The following is a 22,883-nucleotide window of genomic DNA, read 5'->3' as shown; positions in this document are numbered from 1 at the left end:
TTACTTGTTCAGAAAGAACTGTGAAGACTTGGGTGGGCTTCTTTTCTTTCCCTCGTATTATAAAGAGTGACTATTAAATGGTCATAAACCACAAGAACATTTTCTAGGTTGGAACTTAATATATAAATCATAATTACAGAGTAGGCTGAGTAATTTTGTTCAATAAGCAGAAATATTTGTAGTCAATTTGTTAGAACTTTGCCTTATGTTAAGAGAGTTGCTTTTTACATTTTCTTTAATTTAGATGTTCTGTTTTTAATCCCAGAGCTTCAAAAATTAAACAATAGAAGGAAACCACATTTACAGTGAATAGTTTTTAAATACATAGAGAATATTCCATTTTAGTTGGATTTTATGAGGACAGGAGCTTGGACTAAATGTAAATGTCATTTTTGCTTATCAGAAACTGTGATTATTATAACCAAATTATATACCACTAGATATAAGTGAAATAGTTCAAAAATGTAAAGTAGACAAGAATGCAGCCAGTTTTGAAAAGATACAAGATACTGTTAAAAAGTTATAAAATAGTGAGTGGAAAAAAATATTGACTGTTCGTGTTTGGAAAATCTGTGTGAAATGACAACCATACTTTTTAGTCTTAGGATTTATGGTGTTGGAGAGTAGAATAAGGAGATAATAAACCAACTACTTTAACCACACACATTTCAGGTTTCTTAGGAAGGGAAGTATGTGTTTTTTAGTGTATAATCTAATGTCTGTGATAATGTATTGAAGTATCTGAATTTTGTCTAAAGAAAGAGTTGAGAGTCTAAAATTTAATTTAATTTTTAAAGATCATGGTCTATTTTATTTTTAAAATATATTTTTATTGATTTTTCAGAGAGGAAGGGAGAGAGAGATAGAAACATCAATGATGAGAATCATTGATCAGCTGCCTCTTGCACGCCCCCTGCTGGGGATTGAGCCCACAACCTGGGCATGTGCCCTTGACTGGAATTGAACCCAGGACCCTTCAGTCCACAGGTCGACGCTCTGTCCACTGTGCCACACTGGCTAGGGCAATATTGTAATTTTTAAGTGAGAAAGAGGAAGAATTCCAAAATATTCAGAAACAATCTTATTGTATAATATGGTTTTTTGGATTAGTGACTGTATTGTATTATACATGGGAGTGTACTATAGAATGGGATTTCTTTATTACAAACTATTGCATGAGTGCAATTTTTTATAATATAATTCTTTTGTATAAAAATTTATGACTGGATCTTTATTGAATTTGCTCAGACTTTGTCTTGGGCCTGTTTATATTTTGCTTTAGAGTATAGCTTAATTTTTCATATCCTCTTCCAACATGGATGTGGTCCATAATTGACCTTTGTAGAATCAAACTGTATACTTAAACACGCCAATAAGAATATGAGTAGTCTGTCCTATTAAGAAGGAAAGTCCACTTATATTTGTTTCAAGTAAATTTAGGCAGAATTGTTTTCACATTTTTAAATATATAACCACTCATAGGGAGGAGATGGTGTGGATAGTTCAGAAAAGTTTTGGATTGAAAATAACAGATTATTCATTCAAATACTCTTCTGCATGCTGGTGATAATAGACACAAAGCAGACTTACATTCCAATAGTGGGAGATAGACAATAAATAAGAAAGTAAAATTTGTAGTCTATAAGATACACTATCAAGGTGGTAGAAGAGCTATAAGATAAAATTTTCTGATGTGATTTTTATTTTTTTAAATCTTGGTATAGTCGAACCAAATTCCGCCACAGTCAGCAGTTATTTCCTGAAGGCTCCCCAGGTGACCAATGGGTAAAGCACAGGCAGCCACTGCAGCAAAAGCCATATAATAATCATTCTGAAATGTCTGACCTTCTAAAAGCAAAGGTGAGTGATATACATTTAAAGATTTTCATAACTTTAGGTCATTTGACTTTGAAACGTATCTGAATTGAGGAATTGCTAATTAATAGTTAATGAGCTCTGAATTGTTGATGAAAGAATCCTGTGTTCCTGACTTGTGATTTGAAGCTGGCCTGAGACTTCTTAACTTTTATAGCATGGCTATAAATTCAGTAAGTGAGAGGGATTAACATCTGACTTTGGTATATGTGCTACCAGTGAAAGGTTCATTACTGTGTTGTATTCTAGTCTATGATTATATGACAGTTTATTTCTTCTGCTCTTTAAAATTTTTTATTTTTTAATTGCAGTCGACATACAATATAATATTAGTTTCAGGTATACAACAGTGATTATAAATTTATATAACTTACAAAGTGATCACCATAAGTCTAGTACCCAAATGACACCATATATGGTTATTATAATACTAGAGGCCCGGTGCACAAAAATTTGTGCACTAGGGGGGAAGGGGGTTCCCTCAGCCCGGCCTGTGCCCTCTCGCAGTCTGGGACCCCTCGGGAGATAACGACCTGCTGGCTTAGGCCTGCTCCCAGGTGGCAGAGGGCAGGCCCAATCCCTAGGTGCAGCCCCTGGTCAGGCTCAGAGCAGGGCCGATTGGGGAGTTGGGGCGCCGCACCCTGTCACACACAGAGCAGGGCCGATCAGGGGGTTGGGGCACCGCAGCCTGTCACACACAGAGCCACAGGGCGATCAGGGGGTTGGGGAGCTCCCCCCTATCAGGCACAGAGCAGGGCTGATCAGGGGGTGGGGTGTCTTCCCGTGTCACAAACAGAGCAGGGCTGATAGGGAGGTTGTGGCCCTGCCCCCTGTCACACACAGAGCCGCAGGGCGATCAGGGGGTTTGGGCGCTGCCCCCTGTCACGCTGATCCTGGTGCTGGGAGGCATATTACCCTTTTTTACTATATAGGATAGAGGCCTGGTGCACGGGTCAGGGCCGGCTGATTTGCCCTGAAGGGTGTCCTGGATCAGGGTGGGGGTCCCCACTGTGGTGCCTGGCCAGCCTGGGTGAGGGGATGATGGCTGTTTGCAGCTGGTCACACACCCTTCAGGGTGGGGGTCCCCACTGGGGTGCCTGGCCAGTCTGGGTGAGGGGCTGAGGGCTGTTTTCAGGCTGGCGGGTGACTAAAGCTCCCAACCACTCCTTTTTTTCTTTTTCTTTTTTATTCTGGGCCAGCTTTAGCTTGAGGCTCCAGCTCTTAGGCCTCCGCTGCTGAAAGCAGGTTTCTGGCCTTTGTTTACCTTCTGTATTTGAAACAATGTTGCGATCCTGCTGGCTGAAACCTGGTGACTAAAGCAGGTTTCTGGGGTTTTGTTTAGCTTCTATATTTGTAACATAGTTGCTTAGAGTTGCAGCTCAGAGGCCTGCAGTGGCAGGCGGGGAACGTTGTAGTCCTCTGTCACTGAAGCAAGCAAGCCTCATGTTCGCTTCCAGCTGCCTGGCTGCCGGCCGCCATCTTGGCTGGCAGTTAATTTGCATATCGCCCTGATTAGCCAACGGGAAGGGTAGCGGTCGTACGCTAATTACCATGTTTCTCTTTTATTAGATAGGATTACTAGAGGCCCAATGCACAAAATTTGTGCAAGAGAAGCCTTCCTTCCCCCGGCTGCCAGCACCAGCTTCCCTCTGGCACCTGGGACCCGGGCTTCCCTCGCAGCCCCGGTTTCATCCAGAAGGATGTCGTCTAATTAGCATATTATGCTTTTTTAATTATAGATTGACTGTATTCCCTATGCTGTACTTTATATCTCTGTGACTGTTTTGTTACTGCCAATTTGTACTTCTTAACCCCTTTACCTTTTTCCAACAACCTCTCCTCCCCCTGCTCATTTGGCAACCATCAGTTCTCTGTATTTGTGAGTTTGTTTCTATTTAATTGATGAGAGAGAATCATTGATTGACTGCCTCCTGCATGCCTCACACTGGGAATCAAGCCTGCAACTTGGGTATATGCCCTGATTGGGAATCAAACTGTGACTTCCTGATTCATAGGTCAACACTCAATCACAGAGCCATGCAGGCTGGGCTATTTTGAATTTTTTTAGGAGCCTCTCTACTGTTTTTTTACAGTGGCTGCACCAATTTGTAATCTCACCAACAGTGTTCAAGGGCTCCCTTTTCTCCACATCTTACCCAACACTTGTTTCTTAATTTATTGATAGTAGCCATTCTGACAGGTGTGAGGTGATATCTCATTGTAGTTTTAATTTGCATTTCCCTGATAATTACTGATGTTGAGCATCTTCTCATGTCTGTTGGCCATCTGTATGTTCTCTTTGGAGAAATGTCTATTCTGGTCCTCTGCCCACTTAAAATTATTTTTTTATTTATTGATTTGAGAGAGAGAGAGGGAGGAAGAGAGAAAGAGAAAAAGAAATATCAGTTTGTTGTCCTACTTACTTAGGCATTTATTGGTTGATTCTTGTATGTGCCCTGACCAGGGGTTGAACCTGCAACCTTGTTGTATCAAGAGGACACTTGAACCAATTGAGTTACCCAGCCAGGTCCTTTTCTCATTTTTTAAATTGGATTGTTTATTTTTGTGTGTGTGTGTGTTAACTTACATGAGTTCCTTATATATTTTGGATATGAACTGGTTATCAGATTTATCATTGGCAAACATCCTCCCATTCAGTAGGTTACCTTTTTGTTTTGTTGATGGTTTCCTTAGCTGTGCAAAAACCTCTTTAGTTTGATGTAGTCCCTCCCATTTGTTTACTTTTTCTGTTGTTTTCCTTCCCTGAGGAGACATATTTAAAAAAATATTAGGAAGAGTGATATGAAAGAGTTTACTGCCTACTTATTTTTCTAGAAGTTTTATGGTTTGGGGGGGTCTTATATTGAAATCTTTAATCCATTTTGAGTTTATTCTTATATATGGTGTAAGAAAGTTATCCAGTTTCTGTGACATGAGTCTGTTTAGTTTTCGCAGCACTATTTATTGAAGAGAACTGTCTTTGCACCATTGTATATTTTTATCTTCTTTGTCATAGGTTAATTGATTATATAGGTGTGGGTTTATTTCTATTTCATTGATCTATGTGTCAGTTTTTATGCCAGTATAATGCTGTTTTCATTACTACAGCCTTATAGTATAGTTTGATATTAGGTCGCATGATACCTCCAACTTTGTTCTTATCAAGATTGCTTTGGCTATTCAGGGTTTTTTGTGGTTCCATATAAATTTTTGGATTATTCTAGTTCTGTGAAAAATGCCATTGGTATTTTGATATGGATTGCTTTGAATCAATAGATTGTTATGGGTAGTAAGGACATTTTAATGATGTTAATTCTTCCTGTTCATGAGCACTGTATATGCCTCCATTTATTTCTATCTTCAATTTCTTCTATGACTTACTATTTTCTAGGCACAGGTGTTTTTACCATCTTGTTTAAATTTATTTCTGGGTACTTTTTTTTATGAATTGGGATTTTTTAAAAATTTATTTTCCTGATAGTTTGTTATTGGTGTATAAAACTGCAACTGATTGTTTTTTTTGATTTTTGGATATTAATTTTGTATTCTGCTACTTTACTGAATTAATTTATCAGTTCTAATAGCATTTTAGTGGACTCTTTAGAGTTCTTTATATCATGTCATATGCAAATAATGACAATTTACTTCTTTTCAATTTGGATGTCTTTTATTATTATTTTTTCTTGTGATTGCTGTGGCTAGGACTTTCAATATTGTATTGAGTAGAAGTGTGCTGAAAGGAGACATCCCTGTCTTGTTCCTGATCTTAAGAGAAATGCTTTTAGCTTCACCATTTAATATGATGTGAACAGTATGTTATAGATGGTCTTTATTATGTTGAGATGTATTTCCTCTATTCACATTTTGCCTAGAGTTTTTATAATAAAAGGATGGTGAATTTTGTGAAATGCTTTTTCTGCATCTCTTGAGAAATGATTTTTATCCTTTTGTTTATGTGGTGTACCATGTTAGTTGATTTGCAGATATTGAACCAACCCTGTATCCCAGAAATAAATTCCACTTGATCATGTTGTATGATCTTTTTAATGTATTGTTGGATTTGGCTTGCTAATATTGTGTTGAGGATTTTAGTATCTATGTTTATCAGGAAGATTGGCTTATCATTTTTTGGGTAATGTCTTTGGTTTGGAATCTGGGTAATGCGGCCTCATCAATTTTTTGGACTAGTTTGTAAAGGATAGATGTTAAATCTTTGAATGTATGGTAAAATCCACCTGTGAAACTATCTGATCCAGGACTTTTGTTTCTTGGGAGTTTTTTAAATTACTGATTTAATTTCATTAGTAGTTATTGGTCTGTTCAGATTTTCTGTTTCTTTTTGGTTCAGTCTTGGAAGATTGTATCTTTTAGGAATTTATTCTTTTCTTCAAGGATGTCCAGTTTGTTGTCATATAGTTGTTTGTAGTGTGTTCTTATAATAGTTTGTATTTCAGTGGTCACATTGTCACTTCTCTTTTATTTCTGAATAGAGGCCCAGTGCATGAATTCGTGCACCAATGGGGTCCCTCAGCCTGGCCTGTGGGATTGGGCTGAAACTGACTCTTCAACATCCCCTGAGGGGTCCTAGTTTGTGAGAGGGCTCAGGCCAGGATGAGAGACCCCACTGGTGCACGATCGGGGCCAGGGAGGGACATGGGAGGTTGGCCAGCCGCGGAGGGACTGTGGGAGGGCTCCAGGGCATGTCTGGCCCGTCTCGCTCAGTCCTGATTGGCCGGACCCCAGCAGCAAGCTAACCTACAGTTGGAGCGTCTGCACCCTGGTGGTCAGTGCACATCATAGCAAGCAGTTGAGTGGATTTAGCATATCATTAGCATATTACGCTTTGATTGGTTGAACGGCCGACCTGTTGACCAGACACTTAGCATATTAGGCTTTTATTATATAGGATTTTATTTATTTTGGTCCTCTTTGTTTTTGTGATGGTTCCAGGTTTATTAAGTTTATGTTTTCAGCTCTTATATTCATTGGTCTTTTGTATTTTTTTAAACTACTTCATTTATTTTTGTTCTGATATTTTCTTCTCACTTTGGGCTTTTTTTTTTTTTTTTTTTTTTTTTTTTTAGGTGTAAGGTTAGATTTTTTATTTGAGATATTTCTTGTTTCTTCAGGTAGGCCTATATTATTATTAATTTTTCTCTTATAGCTGCTTTGGCTGTGTTCCATAGATTTTGGATCATTGTGTTTTCATTTTCATTTGTCTCATGGTATCTTTTGCTTTGGGATGAAATGGTCTAAATATCAATCTGGTCTAATATGTCATTTTTAGGCTACTGTTTTCTTGATTTTCTGTTCATATGCTCTATCCATTGATGTCATTGGGGTGTTAAAGTCCCCTACTATTACTGTCGATTTGTCTCTTTATGTCCATCAATATTTGCTTTATATATTTAGGTGCTATCCTACGTTATGTGTACAAATGTTTATAAGGGTTATATCCTCTTGTTGGATTGATTCCTTTATCATTATGAAATGACCTTTTAAAAAACCTTGTTATAGCCTTTGTTTTGAAGTCTATTTTGTCTGATATAAGTATAGCTACCCCAGCTTATTTTTGTCTTCATTTGCATCCCTCAGTCTGTATATATCTTTTTACTTGAAGTGGGTTTCTTGTAGGCAGCATATGTATAGGTCTTGTTTTGTTATCTGTTCAGCTACCCTATTTTTTTTTTTTAATAAGCCATTTAAAAAATATGTTTTTTGTTGATTTCAGAGAGAGGAAGGGAAAGGGAGGGAGAGAAACATCAGTGATAAGAGAGAAACATTGATCAGCTGCCTCCTACACACCCCCTACTAGGGATTGAGCCTGAAGCCTAGGCATCTGCCTTGACTGGGAATTGAACCAGGACCTTCGGTTGATGGGTCAGTGTTCAGCTACTAAGCCATACCTTTTGGGGCACCATATGTCTTTTGATTGAAGCATTTAATTTGTTTATCTTTAAAGTAATTAGTGATAGATCCTAGCTGGTTTGGCTCTGTGGTTAGAGCGTTGGCTTGGGGACTGAAGAGCCATAGGTTTGATCCCGGTCAAGGGATCCTGTCCCGGATTGGGGTGAGTATGGGAGGCAACATATCAATGTATCTCTCTCACATTGATGTTTCTCTTTGCCTTTCCACCTCCCTTCCACTCTCTGAAAATCAATGAAAAAATATCGTTGGTGAGGATTAACCAAAAACAACAATTAAAGTAATTAGTGATAAATATGTAGTTGTGTCATTTTATTACTTACATTTTTTATCTTTTTATGTACTTAAAGAGGTCCTTTTAATATTTTTGATAACAATGGTTTGATGGTGATGAATTCCTTTACTTTTTTCTTGTCTGGGAATTCCTTTCTACTTTTTTAAATGGTAGCTTTGCTGGATAGAGTAATCTTGGTTGTAGGTTCCTTGCTTTTCATCCCTTGTGGCCTGCAAAGTTTCTCTTGACAGATCAGTTGACAGTCTGTGGAAGCTTCATTATACATAACTAACTGCTTTTCTCTCGTTGCTTTTACAATTCTCTCTTTGTCTTTAACCTTTGTCATTTTAATTATGTGTCTTGGTGTGGGCCTCTTTGGGTTCATCTTATTTGGGACTGTGTGCTTCCTAGACTTCTATATCTATTTCCTTCACCATAGGTTTTAATCCCTTGCTTTCTCCTTTCTCCTTCTGATACCCCTATGATACAAATGTTAATATTTTACCAGAGGTCCCTTAAACTGCCCTCATTTTAAAAATTCTTTTTTAAAAAAATACATTTTATTGAATTTTTACAGAGAGGAAGGGAGAGGGATAGAGTTAGAAATTAGAAACATCAATGTGAGAGAAACATCGATTAGCTGCCTCCTGCACACTCCCCACTGGGGATATGCCCGTAGCCAAGTTACATGCCCTTGACCGGAATCGAACCTGGGACCCTTGAGTCCACAGGCTGATGCTATCCACTGAGCCAAACCGGTTAGGGCAAAAAATTCTTTTTCTTTATGCTGTTCTGATTGGGTATTTTTGTCTACCTTCTTCCAGATTGTTGATTTGATCCTCTGCTTCGTTTACTCTGCTGTTGCTGACATTGAATATATTCTTATGTCAGTATTGTATTCTTCATTTCTAACTGATTTTTTTTTTATGGCTTTTCTGTCTCTTTGTTAGAATTCTCAGTGAATTCATCTATTCTTTCCCTCTGTTCATTGAGCATTCTTATGACCAGTGTTTTGAACTCTGTCTGGGAGCTTTCATGCTTCCATCTTGTTTAGCTTTTTTTCTGGAGTTTTGTTCTGTTTCATTTGGGACATATTTCTTCACCGCTTCCTTTTGGCTGCCTCCCTGTGCTTGCTTCTATGTATTAGGTGGATCTTCTACATCTCTCAGACTTGGCAGAGGGGCTTTAAGTAGTAGGTGCTCTATGGACCATAATGGCACAGTGTTCCCTGGTCACCTGAGCCAAGTGCTCTAGGGGTGACCCTTATGTGGGTTGTGTATGCCCTCTTATTTCAGTTGAGCCTTGATTGATGTTGGCATATCAGTGGATTGTGTCTCAGGCTGACAGGCTGGAAGTCCTTTATTCTACTCAGATGTCCACTTGGTTATTTCCAATTAGGGGCTTTTTACAAATAATAGTGTTATGAATATTAATGTGCATGTCTTTTTATGAACATACACCTTTTGGGGGTATGTAATTGACAGAATTGTTGGATCACTGAATATGGCTATGTTTTTGAGTACATACAGCAAACAATATTCTCAAGTAATTTATATCCTCAGCAAAATATATGAGAACTCCATTTGTGCCACATCCTTACTAATGCTTGGTATTATCTGTCTTTATTATTTTAGCCATCCATTTAGGTGTCACCCTTTATTTCATTCTTTTAAAAAATATACTAGATTCACCAAAATTGAGAGCTTTGGTGCATCAGAGGACACTATCAAAAGAGTAAAAAGATAACCTATAGAATGGGAGAATATATTTAGAAATCATTTATCCGATGGATTAATATCCAAAGTATATAAAGAACTCCTAAGCTCAATAGTAAACAAAATCCAACCAAATTTAAAAATGGGCAAACAACTTGAATAGACATTTCTCCAAAGAAAATATACCAATGACCAATAAGCATATGAAAAGATGCCCAGCATAATTTGTGAGTAGAGAAATGCAAATCAAAACCAAAATGAGATACTACCTCATACCCATTAGGATAGGTGTAATAAAGAAAATGGAAAATAACAAGTGTTGACAAGGATGTGAGGAAATTGGAACCCTCATGCAATGCTACTTGGAATGTAAAATGGTGCAGCTGCCATTTGATGGTTCCTCAAAAAGTTAAACATAGAATTACCATATGACCATCAATTCCACTCCTAGGTATATACTCAAAAGAATTAAAGCAGAGACTAACAAATCCTAAGCTTTGGTCTTAGCTCCTAGCTGAGGAGGGACTCAAAAATATAACTTGTATAGTAGTGTTCACGGTAGCATTATTCGTAATAGCCAAAAGGCGGATAATAAAAACAGTTCTGGAGGTGGATACTGGTGGTGGTTGCACAACATGGTAACTATATTTACTGCCACTGAATTGTACACTCAAAAATGGTTAAAGTGGTAAATTTTATGTGCGTTGTACCACTTACAATAAAAAATAAATACCAGCAAGAGCAGAATGAAATTGAATTAAAATTGTGTGGTAAAAAACATATTTCCCTACCATTCTTTAATTAAGTTAGCTTATTGTTTTCAAGCTATTTTAGGAATTATTTAATTTTTCCTGTAGATAGATGAAATGTAAATACATAAATAGATGTATTCTTATATATGTATTTTAAATAATAATAAAGTTATTTTGTTCACACTGTTTTAGTTAAACCTCTTAAAGAGCTGTTCTTTCAACACCTCTAAGGGCAAATTAATGTTTAAAAAGTGTTTTAAGGCTCTAGCCGATTTGGCTCAGTGGATAGAGCATCGGCCTGCGTACTGAAGGGTCTTGGGTTTGATTCTGGTCAAGGGCACATGCATGGGTTGTGGGCTTGATCCCCAGTAGGGGGCATGCAAGAGGCAGCCAAGCAATGGTTCTCTCTCATCACTGATGGTTCCATCTCTCTCCCTCCCTCACCCATCCTCTCTGAAATCAATAAAAATATATTTAGAAAAAACTGTTTTGAGTTAAACTTAGAATTTTTTAAAGCAGTATGATAGGAATTGGAAGCTGTCAGCTACTGTGTGTTTTGGTTTAAACCTAGAGATAATGGCCCAAATTTTTAAAACTAGTCTTTATTTTATGAAATGAGAATACTAATTTTAAAATGCTTATTTATTAATTTAAAGCGGTTTATAGGGTAACAGTTGATTACCTCTGCTGCATATTTCCTACTCGAGTACTGTGGTCAGTGTTCCTCAGTATTCACTCCCAGAGAACTTTTTTTTTGATAGTCACACAAACTTGTCTCTCCCCCTCCCCCCCATTATTTGTTGTTGTTGTTGTTTTAAATAGTTTTTATTTATTGATTTGAGAGAGAGGGAGAAATTATCTGTTGCTCCACCAACTTAATGCATTCATTGGTTTATTCTTGCATGCACTCTAATTGGGATCGAACCTGCAAACTTGGTGCATTGGGACAATGCTCCAACCAACTGAATTTGATAAGCTGGTTGAATCAGAGTTTAGCAAAGCAACCCCCCTCCAAAAAAATCTTCCTAAAACATTGGGGAAACTGTACCATATCAGTATTTTCCCCAATGTTTTAGGAAGATTTTTTTGGAGGGGGGTTGTTTTGCTAAACTCTGATTCAACCAGCTTAATCAAATTCATATGGTATAATATTTGTCCTATTACATAATACTATAGGTTTACATTTTCTTTCTTTCTTATTGCAAAAACAGAATCAAAGTATGAGGGGAAATGGCAGAAAACAGTATCAAGATTCACCTAATCAAAAGAAAAGAACAAATGGGGTCCACAGCCAGCCAGCTAAGCAGCAGAATTCCTTGATGGTAAGAGTTTCAGTTATCTCATACTAATAAGGGAGTTCAGTCTTTTAAAGAGTGGGGCAAGGGCATTGTCAAGGCACATTGAATTGATAAAACACTTCATTTTTATGGAGTGAAATTATGTAGTTTGCCCACAAAAAGTGTTTTGGCTGCTTTCATTTATGGGATTGTAACATTGATTCAATTGCACATCTAATGCCTGATAATTGTTATTAAATTAATTTTAATAACTGTGAAAAAATGTAGTCAACCCTGCTTTTGAGAATAAGTCCTTGCCTCTTCTGTCTGTATTTTTCTAAATAGAATCTATATTATTTTAATGAAGTTAAAAGTTTGAAAGAACATTACACTGATTTTAAAAGTAGGTATCATTTATAATAAGTGAAATAACTAGAAATGGTATATTGTGTATGTTTATGTTTTTTTTAATAGAAATTTGAGAAAAGACTTCATCCACGAAAACTTCAGGATAATTTTGAAACAGGCAAGTTATTTTCTTTTTAAAGCTTTTGCTTTAAAACTCATGGGATTTGGTTTTGGCCTAACCTTGATTTTACTGGAGTGTGTGATAAACCATAATGGATAAACAGAGAGAGTTGCACATGTCTGTAGAGAGAGTTCATATATGTGGTCAAGTACTCTGTATATGAAACTGGCAAAAGTGAATTTATTTAAATGATTAACATGGAATTATTTGCCCTTTCAGTGTGCTATATATTTTGTGAATGACAAACCTGTGTGCTGTGCATTGATATTATAGATAAATAAATAATAGCTTAAGGTTTAGAGAGGGAGTAGAATCAAGTATGGTAAAGATGAGGAGACCTCATTCTATGTGGTATAGAATGTATGTAAGGGGTGCACAGACTTTAGAGGGGGGACATTTTCCCACTTTTGGAGGTAGAGATCAACTTTTTAAGCTGGTACTAAGGATAACTTATTAAAATGACATTTAGAACTTCTCTATCCTCAATTATGATGAAGAATAGGTGTGTGATTTGATTTGGAAAGTAATGCTGATGAATGTAGAAAGCTCTTTGGTAATACTGATGTAGTTGGGATGTACAGCAGACTGTTTTCTTAGGTGCTGTTTTGAATTTAATGAAATTCCCTATGTAGTAGGTAGGCATTTATTCATCTCCAATTAAAGCCTTCATATTAAAAGATCTTAAGAAATGAAAAACATTATAATCATATTTTTTGGAGTACTGTCTATGATTTAAGCAAGATAAAAGCTATTTTTAAAGAGATGCTTTAACCCTATTTTGGAAAATTAAGCTTAACTATGAAGAAGCAGAAACTATCATTAGTTTTGTATAGATGAATGATGGGGTAGGAATCCTCTTCATAGGATTTTTCTAGCCATCTTGGCTGGTAGGGGCATGATAGGTTGTGGTTTAATTAACAAGAGTTCAGAAGTAAATTATTTCACAAAAATTTTAAAGAGTCTATGTTCAGGAACATTAAAGAAGGAGCACTATAACTTTGTAGCTCCAGCTTAGTTGGGCATCATGTGGATGTATAAAATTTTGAGTCGTCTTGAGATGGAAGTATAAAAGAAATCTTGTCCTGGGAAACCTCATTGCAGACTTTTCATCTCAGCTTCTTGCTGTCTGTACTAAACATACTTTCCTAGTCGGCTGCTGCTCTACTTTAGAAAACTCCCCCAAATCCTGTTAAGTCAGTGCTTTGTTGTACTATGGTTTTGAAAAGTTGGATTTTTCTTTAGGTTGTATATTCCCTGAAGATTGGTAAGCTCCAAATAAAGCTTTAGCTTGGTTTTTCTATAATTGGAATCTTTACAAACTGTATGTTGTAATTTTAATCTTACAGTACTTAAATTTTTATTTCTGTCAAGAAGCTCCCACTATTTTGGCACAGAATATGAATATTGGAGGTTAAAAACAGGCATGCCCATTTTTGAAAATAAGGACAGATTAAGATTGTGAATGTTTGTGTGGAAATAAGCAATAACTGGTAATATTCAGAGTGTCTGAGATATAAAGGAATTCATCATGTACAGTATATTTTTAACAAAAGGTGAAGGGCAGTATTTTATTTTTATTTATTACTGAGCTTATTTCTTTTGTGTTTTAACACAGATGCTGCATATGACTTACCTTGCTCTGGTGAAGACCAGTTGTTAGAACATGCTGAGGGACAGACTGTGGCATGTAATGGACATTGCAAGTTTCCCTTTTCATCCAGAGCCTTTTTGAGTTTCAAGTTTGACCATAATGCTATAATGAAAATCTTGGACCTTTGATAGCAGCAGATGTGCTGTGGAAGTTCCAAGAGCCAGAGACCTGTTGCATTTGAGTGGGTGTCTCTCTGAGCCTTACCTTTCTCAGGTGTTTTAAAGAAGTGCAGGAAGGCAATGATGTTTCTGAGGAGATGGTTCTCCGTGCAAGAGAGAGAAAAGAAAGAAGCATGAATTTGGACTGTAAATGGCAGTTTTATAAACTTTTATACAGGTGTACCTTTTCAGTGTTTGGCTAATGAATTTAAGTTACTTTTTATGAGGGCATTTTTTCCTGTGATTGAGGGTTTTTTCATATTTTGATCAAGGAAATAGTGTTTGAGTTATTAAGTTAATGGAAATACTCTTATCTACTCACTTTAGTTTCTTTATATTGAAATTTTAAAAGAAACAAGGTACAAAATTTGTTAAACACAAGAGCTGAAATATGGAAGTCAAGGTTGCAGTTCATCTTTGGATTCATTTTGTGAATTTCTTTACTTCTAACCACTTAGGTTCTTTAATCCTCTGCTTGAAATTTAGTTGAAAGATTTTATTTAGAGCCAGCATCTCCTATAGAATATTCATGTTCAAAATTAACTCTCTTAGTTCTTCATTTAAGGACCCAGTTCTCAGCCTGGAGAGGGACTGGGTTGTTGGATGGGGAGTTGCTGCTTTAATTTTGCATTGTGCTGCATACAGTCAGTAAACTTGTGAGGCTGCTGGAGAGAGGGTAGCAGAGAGCATGGAGGCTGGAACACAGCAGCTGCCTTGGTTATGTCTTCATCCTGCCGCCAACTCTTTAGTGTTGTACAGTTATTTTGTTCTTGTGAAGATATATTTTATATAACGGTTGTGTAAATAAGTATGGAATACTGACATTATTAGGTTGTACATTGCATCTCAGTGTTGATCTCTGGAAACAGATGTTATATTTGGTTCCAATTTGCAGTAGTAAGAGACTGACCTGTTTTTATTAGCATGCTGAAGTGATGGAGTGATGGAGTGAGAATGGAAGGGGTGTGCAGTGTACCCAAGTACAGATAAAGCCTCTCTCTGGGGGAAGATCAGAACATGAAATTAACATACATAACTCACTCCTAGGAATGTATTTTGTTTCTTCAGGATTCTTACATCCAAATAAGGATGGCAGTGCCCATTTTAAGAATTTCAGCTATAATTAAGGACAATCATCAGGGCTTTAAGGGGGCTTTAGTGTTTGGGCTATTTCTGACCTCAATGAAGGTAATTCTTTGTGGGGGTGGAGGGGTGGGAGCATATGCGTGCATGTGCATCTGTCATGTGGGTTTTAAAAATCGATTTTACATGTGGTATCCACAAAATATATCTCTGCTTGTAAATTTTATTGTAGAAATCTTTATTCTGTATAGGGAGCCTATTTAATAGGGGTTCATGTAACCAATGGGACTTTCAAAAGAAATGCTATTGTAAGGCATTTACTTGGCATTACTTTGCTTTAGCTGTTAAATGGCTTGATTTTAAAGGAGACAATATATTTATTAATGAAAGTCACCCCCTTGGTGCTAAGCAGGAGAATTCACAATTGCAGCATTGTGTTTAACATAAGGTTATTTACAATCCTGCATCTTTTAATGTGACAAATTTATGAATCCTTCTGTGACTTTAAAAAATGTTTTATGATTGTGTTTGGAAGTTCTTACTCTTCTTTCCAGAAATACAACTGCTTTGCTTGGGTCTCCTTGAGCCATATTTATAGTTGGTCCCAGCATTCCAGATTTCTGTTCAGTTGTTAATGGAGTGAAACTTCGTTTACCTGATAGTTAAATCATTTTCACTCATTTACTGTCATCTGGAAACCATTTAAATTTTAGTGTTTTTTATGTTTTTTTTCTTTTTGAGCACTATACCATGGTCAGTCTGGTGCCTAGATTTGGATTTTTCAGCTCTCAATATTAAAGCAAAAGAGATTAGGTATAGTTATCAGAAGTGTGTCTAATAGTGTTGAGCCTTTCAAGAACCAACAAATTATCTCTTTTCAAGTGATGATGGTTTAACCATAGCTCAATGTTACTGCTGTTGTGCTGCTTCACTCATGCACTGTGGAACAAAATAGGTAGTGTGGGGATGGTGTTTTGATAATTTGAGGCTTTTAGCTATCTTGAGTTTGAGATAAAAAATGTTAAAAGATGTGAGTAAAGTTTGTTTGTGATGTGACTAAACTATGCAGAAAACATGTAAATTGGATGTATCTGCTTCATGTACATCTCCTATACTTATTCTCTCGAACCTGTGTATTCGTTTCTCAGTGTTCAGGTTTCCTTGAGAAAGGCCATGGTTAGCACAGAACTGGGTTTCTCCTTTGAGAAATGTTAGCATGGTCTAAAGAAATCAAGTTATAAAGAAGTGTGCTGAATATGCAATAACTTCACTTCTGTGTGCTGCATTTTTAGATAAGAGTGGTTTTCTTGGCTCCGTATTATGTTTATGTCTTTGAATCCACTTTTTAAATGTTCTTATGTTCCAACCTTATATGTTCCAAGGTTCAGTGCACTGTGAATCTTTTATTTTTAAAATTTTGTAGGTGCTTTTATACATAACTGTAATGATTTGTAAGATGTTAAATGAATTGTTTTTGTACTTAACCATTGTAATCCAAAAGATAGGGGTATGGTTTACACGTTTTTATTAAGAAATAGCAAGTTAATGGTTTTATGATTTCAGATAGTGATGCTCTTCTGAGACATGAACATTTAAAGATATCTGAGAACCTAATAGAATTCTTTTATGAGTATGAGTGAAATTTGATTGAAGATGTTTGAGAATTAAGTTGGATTTTCATGCTAATATAGAAGGCAAGTCTTTGATGTCAAAGGAACTGTGTTCCCTGCTTGCTGCTTTGAGCTTTGGAGAGCCTTATTTTTCTATTAAATGCCAGTTAGTACAGATAATGAAGATATGTAGCAAAATTGGTTTTATGCTATGCTATAAGATTAGGTTGGTAGTTCTAGTAATTTGTTTAGTAGTCCTCATTTATCTGCGGCTTTGCTTTCTGTGGTTTTAGTTACCTACAAGCAACTGCGGTCTGAAAATTATAAGTGGAAAATTCCAGAAATAAACAATTCATAAGTTTTAAATTGTGTGTTGTTCTAGTTGTGTGATGAAATCTCATGCTGTCCTGCTCCCTCCAGCCAAGGACTTGCATCATCCCTTCGTTCAGGATCCGCTGTGTATGTTCCTGCTGCCCATTAGTCACTTAGTAGCCACCACGGTCTTCAGGTTGACTGTCATGGTATCGCAGTGCTTGTGTTCAAGTGACCCTTATCTTATATAATAAAAGCCTAATATGCTAAGTGTCCTGTCATCTGGTTGGCCATTCAACTGATCAAAGCGTAATATGCTAATGATATGCTAAGGTCTCTCAACCGTTTGCTATGATGTGCATTGACCACTAGGGGGCAGACAGTTAACTGGTCGACCGGTTGCTATGACATGCACTGACCACCAGGGGCAGACACTCTGACCAGTAGGTTAGCTTGCTGCTGGGGTCTGGCCCATCGGGACTGAGATGGGTTGGACATGCCCTGGAGCCCTCCCGCGGTCCCTCCCCGGCCCCTGTCATGCACCGGTGGGGTCCCTCTGCCTGGCCTGCACCTTCTCACAATCCGGGACCCCTTGGGGGATGTCGGAGAGATGGTTCTGGCCCAATTCTGCAGGCCAGGCCGAGGGACCCCACTGGTGCATGAGTTTGTGCACCGGGCCTCTAGTTTTACTTGATAATGGCCCAAAGCACAGGAGTAGTGATGCTGGCAACTTGGATGTACCAAAGAGAAGTTTAAAGTGCTTCCTTTAAGTGAAAAGATATGTATGTATAGGAAACCACATAGTGTATTTAGGGTTTTGTGCTATCCGTGGTTTCAGGCATCCTCTGGGGGTATTGGAATGCATCTCTGTGGGTAAGTGGGGACTGCTGTAATATCACCTAAAAAGAACTCTAAGTGAATAGCATCCTTCCAAAGGGATTAAAATCTTCTATAAAACTTAACATATTGTGGTGGTCTTTAGAAATATTCAGGTCTGAGTGCATGTGTGCATTAAAAACATTTCATTACCTATTCTCTCTCTCTCTTTTTTTTTTTGTCTCTAGTAGGTAGTTAACTTGAACAGTAAGGAGCAAAGTCAGTTATACAAGTTAGCGAAGTAATTTTTTCTTACTACTGATAACATCTCTTGCCTGTTTATATTGTACAGTTGGACTTTCCTCTGCCTGCTCAGAGATTTTGTTTTGATTGACATCTGTGTGTCTCAATTATTCTTTGAGGCAGTATTTCCTTTTTAATCACTAGAGTCCCAGCACGTGAAATCTCACGGCCCCGCCCACTGCCCTGCCATGACACCCTAACCTCTACACCTAGAGCTCCAGTGCGCCTGACCCCTCTAGCCTTCTCTGGCCGCTTCAAGCCCTGCCCTCAGTCTTGTGAGTCACCTTGGGCTGGTCCTGCCTTCTCCTGGCGCCTTGCTGCTTCTGCCCCATCTCTGGAGCAATGCAACAGTTCTGCCCCATCATGGTGCTGGAGGAGAGCATGGAAGCCTCATGCCTGCTGCAGAGTTTTGAGCACTGCTTCCTGGCGGCACGTGCACTGCGCTCCCTCCCCTGGCAGGTGGGCGGTGGGGCGCTCTGAGTGCGAGTGGTGGGTGGCGAAGGACTGGTGAGGGGGGCGCTATGGGCTCTCACCCCCACCCTCCCTGCCACGGGATGGTCCTGCTTCCTCCAGGCGCCTCCCCACTTCCGCCCTGTCTCTGGAGCAATGCGGTGGCTCCTCCCCACCTCGCACGCAGCCTCCTGCTGAATGGTCGTTACAGTGTGAGGGTGTCACGACCATTAGCATATTAGCTCTTTATTATATAGGATAGTTATAAGGTCAGATTCATTAACATTTTTCTGGTTGGAGAAAAATAAATGTTTCCTAGTAATTTTGAGTTGGATTATCTTCTAGCCTAGAGAAAGGGGCTCATGTATTGCTGAAACTTTAGTGATAAATAAGACAAACTCTTATTTTATCTGATGGTATCAGTATCCTTTACCTTTAAGTACTACCTGTCTCTAGGTAAACAGGTGTTAGTAGAACAAGTTTTGTTAAACTTCATTCCTGATAGCTTAGTAAAGCCTAGCTGGAGCTCCTCATTTTGTATTCTGTCCTAAGACTTTAAAGTGCATTTGTATAGTTGCCAAACATTCTAAAAGTGAGATTATGATGGGCTTTCTCAATCCTTTTTTTCCTGGAATTGAGTTACTCTTAAAGTCTGTACTCCTCTGTCATAAAGATGGCAGATTGCCAATGGCCAGGAAAGGGTCTGTCCATGCTTTCAAAGTAGAGTTCTGGATTGAAGTTTCAAAAAATATGACAGGTTATTATTTTAGAATCAAAGTCCCCTAAAGGAATAAGTTTAGTTGCTGGGCAGAGAGAAGTGTAAGGAAAAAATTAGAGGAGATAGATCAGTTCTTGAGTGCTTTATGGTGTACTATGCTAGAACTGTGAGTACTGCTTACCCCAAGAAGAGTCTTAATATTACGTGGCAATTACCAGGTGTTTTCTAGCTCTGGATAGTTAATTTTGCTTATGTATAGTTGCCAAACAATCCAGGAAATCTAAAGTAAATTTTCTTTCTTTAAAGATCAGTGTTGGGGAGTCTGGTCCTTCCAGTGCTGACACTGCAATTCCAGCCATACTGAAGTGCCCTGCTTTCTCACAGTAGTGTAACCCAGAGCACACACAGCCGTAGTCAGCCGTGTCATAGTCTCTTCGTGTGGAAGGTATACATTTGTCCTGTATGGTGATCCATTCCTTTCCATCTAGTTGCCTTGTGACTAACAGCATTTGCCATTGAAATAGTAGTCTGTATATAGTTAGGGAAAACAGTAAAGCTACCTCTCGCACATGGGAGTAGACTTGAAGGGCTGGCTTCCATGAGCTTAGTGGCTCAGAGTTTAACATAAAGTACAAAGAAGTATGAATAAAAAAACTATAATAAAGAGTGGAAGTCTTATATCTTGAGAAGTGTTCATAATCAAATCTTTGATCTGGATCCCCAGATTAATGAAATTGCCAGTTAAAAGAGATTCTATTTGTCTTTGGTCTTCTGTGGTTAGCAGAGAAGTTGGTCTCGCTGTGGTAGCAGCTTGAAAGAAAAATCTAAAGGGCACTCACCTTGACAAGGTGCTTGTATTGACTGTGTAGTGCTGGTCAGGGGTGCTCTAGGGAAAGGGATTCAATAGAGAAACCAATTGCCCTTGTTTATAATTTTGTTCCACATGGACCCTCCTCTTAGTAGACTAGTCTTTCAGTCCAGTGGGGGAAGAATAAGGCCCTGAGCTTATATTTGCTGCTTTTTTGGTGGGAGAATTCTTGCAGGTGTTTGGGTGTTTTAGTTACTGGCTTCTATCTGTTGTACCACTTTAAGACCCGTTTTTTAATCCTTTTTCTTGGTGTGACTAGCCAGGAATAGGCCATTGAATCCCTCTCCCTACTTCCCCCACTCTTCTTCTATTGTAGAAGTTTTTTCTTTTTATTTGTGCTGCATACCTATGGTGAATCTGCACTGTGGGCATTTGTAAAGCAGCGATAATGTCTTGCTTTTGAGAGTTGATCTCACTATGGCCCTTGGGCAGTAAGCACATTGGAGGGCTGTAGACACCAGTGCTGTTTTAAGTCTCCATGTATGTGGCTGTCAAATTGGGTTGGGAATAAAGAAAACATCTATGCATTTCTAGGGTGAAATGAGCTGTTTTCTGCTGGTCCTCAGTCTTTGAGAGGTCTTAGTTAATATTCCTAGGGTGTGGATTTTTAAGGTAGAATTGAACAATTTGATCTGTTTTTAATTAATTGAACCCGAGGTCCTAAAGCAGTCTTATAGCTACAAAGCATGGAGTGAAACATTTACCACACAAATCTACATTTAGTCATTTCTCAAGCTTTAAGTAGTTAGCTAGTTCTTTGTAAAATGATATCTTTGCTTATGCTTTTGTGATATTTAGGAATAGACTATGGATGGCAGCAAATGAAAGCAAAGGTTTGCAATGGTGAATGAAATTGAGAGAGGCAGTAACTCTTCCTCAGCAGTTTGGCTGGCTAGATGTGCTGATATAGTGAGTAGCTGTGGACTCGCACTCTTTGTGTACTTTACCTAGGATATGTACGGATGGAAAAGCACAGAGCACATCTCCCCACTGTCCTAGGGCACCATAATCTTTGTTCATTTTGGATTTGTGTTTGCATCTTGCACAAGTATCTTTTAGTTTCAAATGCAAGTGTCCAAAGAACTGTGTCTTTAATGTTACTTTTTGCGTACATTTCTCTTCAGAGTTAGGACAGGAGGCAGCTAACCTGACTTCTATTTAGTAAATATTACAAACTCTTTCTTCAGTAACAGGGAAGGAAAATAAAATCATGAACTATTTTACATACATATATTTGTGTATATACACATACATATATATTTCCTTATAATTGTTTTTGAAGTTTGCTTATTGGCTTAATACCTTATAAAATTGTCTTTGGTAGGTTACTGACTCATACAATTCAGGTTGTTGATTTTACTTGTTGGCTTTAAAATTTCAAACAATCTTATTTCAGAATAAAATGATTAATCAAATGGAATTGTAATTCATGTATGAGCTAATTTAAGTGAAATCTATCTTTCCTCTAAGCAAAATAAGGGCATATGCTTTAGTTTGGATGGGAAAGGGAGTTAAGAATTCACTTCTTTTTGTACCCTGCCTATTTCCAAAACAAGATATGAACAAGTGTTTTTTATGCTATGAGGACTAGGTAATGTTCATGGAAATATGTAGTCCTAAAATAATTTTCTTGGGAATAGTTTTAGTCTGAAAAAGGTGAAAACATTTATGTTGAGCCATGTTAAACAAATTATTTTATTTGGAACTTAAAAAGCTGGCAAAAAAATTGATGAAATGGTCTCACTAAGTATATGATATTCAATTGAGAAAACTGTACTTTAGAATAAATGTGATAACTAAATAGATTTGTAAACTTTATTCAATAATCATTTTTGTTTTAAGTGAAATTTAACATTTAATTTTTGCCTTAATAGCATTTCATTACTTTACCTTAGGGCATTTTAATGTTTGCAGAAAGACTATGTAAGTAAACTTTACATTAGAGTGATTCTGTCTATGGTAGTAATGAAATTCTTGGTGTTTGTTTTGGTTGTCAAACATTCAGGGAGAGCAGAAAAGAAACCCCCAAATACCTGTTGGGTTCACCATGTAGTTATATCAGTTGATACCTTAGAATGGATTTATCATTACCTCCTGGTTGAACAATAGCTTTGTCTTTTTCCTTAGGTATTAATGACGGATTTTCATTTATATTGGATGTAACTATCATAAATAAAGGAAGACTCAAGTTTATGAATTGGGAGTTTAAATGTTTGCAGGATTACTGCACTTCCAGAGTTGACTAAAAATGCCAGCTGTACTCTCCACTGAGAGAATGAACAGATTCCTATGTGTTAACAGTTATGATGTTCTTTTTGAAAGCGTTTTGATGTAACACCAATTTAGAAATTACAAAATACAATTTGAATAATGGAAGGTTTTCTTTGTATTTTAAAACTTTTTTTTTTCCAGTTGATTGTTCAAATACTGGCTTTCTGTAAAAACATCGTGTTAAATTTTGACTAGTGCAATACTAATAAATTTGCTGCTTGGGCAGTTTTACTTACTACCTTTTAATTTGTTTTCTGATATTACTTGTTATAGGTTCCATGTTGCTCATATTATGG

The 22,883-nt window shown here is 37.5% G+C and overlaps 1 protein-coding gene across 7 annotated transcripts in view; it reads left to right on the top strand.

Annotated features, from left to right (window-relative positions):
• The window catches only part of DCP2 (decapping mRNA 2), an 83,124-nt gene extending 60,291 nt beyond the window's left edge, over nt 1-22,833 (top strand). For 6 of the 7 annotated variants that reach the window (XM_059693900.1, XM_059693895.1, XM_059693898.1 and 3 more), the window contains 4 exons: nt 1,725-1,860; nt 11,753-11,863; nt 12,293-12,344; nt 13,963-22,833. In XM_059693900.1, coding sequence (XP_059549883.1) covers nt 1,725-1,860; nt 11,753-11,863; nt 12,293-12,344; nt 13,963-14,126 — 463 coding nt within the window. In that variant the 3' untranslated portion in view covers nt 14,127-22,833. The remainder of the gene's footprint in view (nt 1-1,724; nt 1,861-11,752; nt 11,864-12,292; nt 12,345-13,962) is intronic. The other variant, XM_059693901.1, reaches the window with a different exon arrangement.
• The last annotated feature ends 50 nt before the right edge of the window (nt 22,834-22,883 follow it).

The sequence above is a fragment of the Myotis daubentonii genome, chromosome 4, assembly GCF_963259705.1.
Source record: "Myotis daubentonii chromosome 4, mMyoDau2.1, whole genome shotgun sequence".
Lineage (NCBI taxonomy): Eukaryota > Metazoa > Chordata > Mammalia > Chiroptera > Vespertilionidae > Myotis > Myotis daubentonii.
The sequence above is the reverse complement of the archived record's forward strand: the minus strand, read 5'-3'. Positions and strand labels throughout refer to the sequence as shown.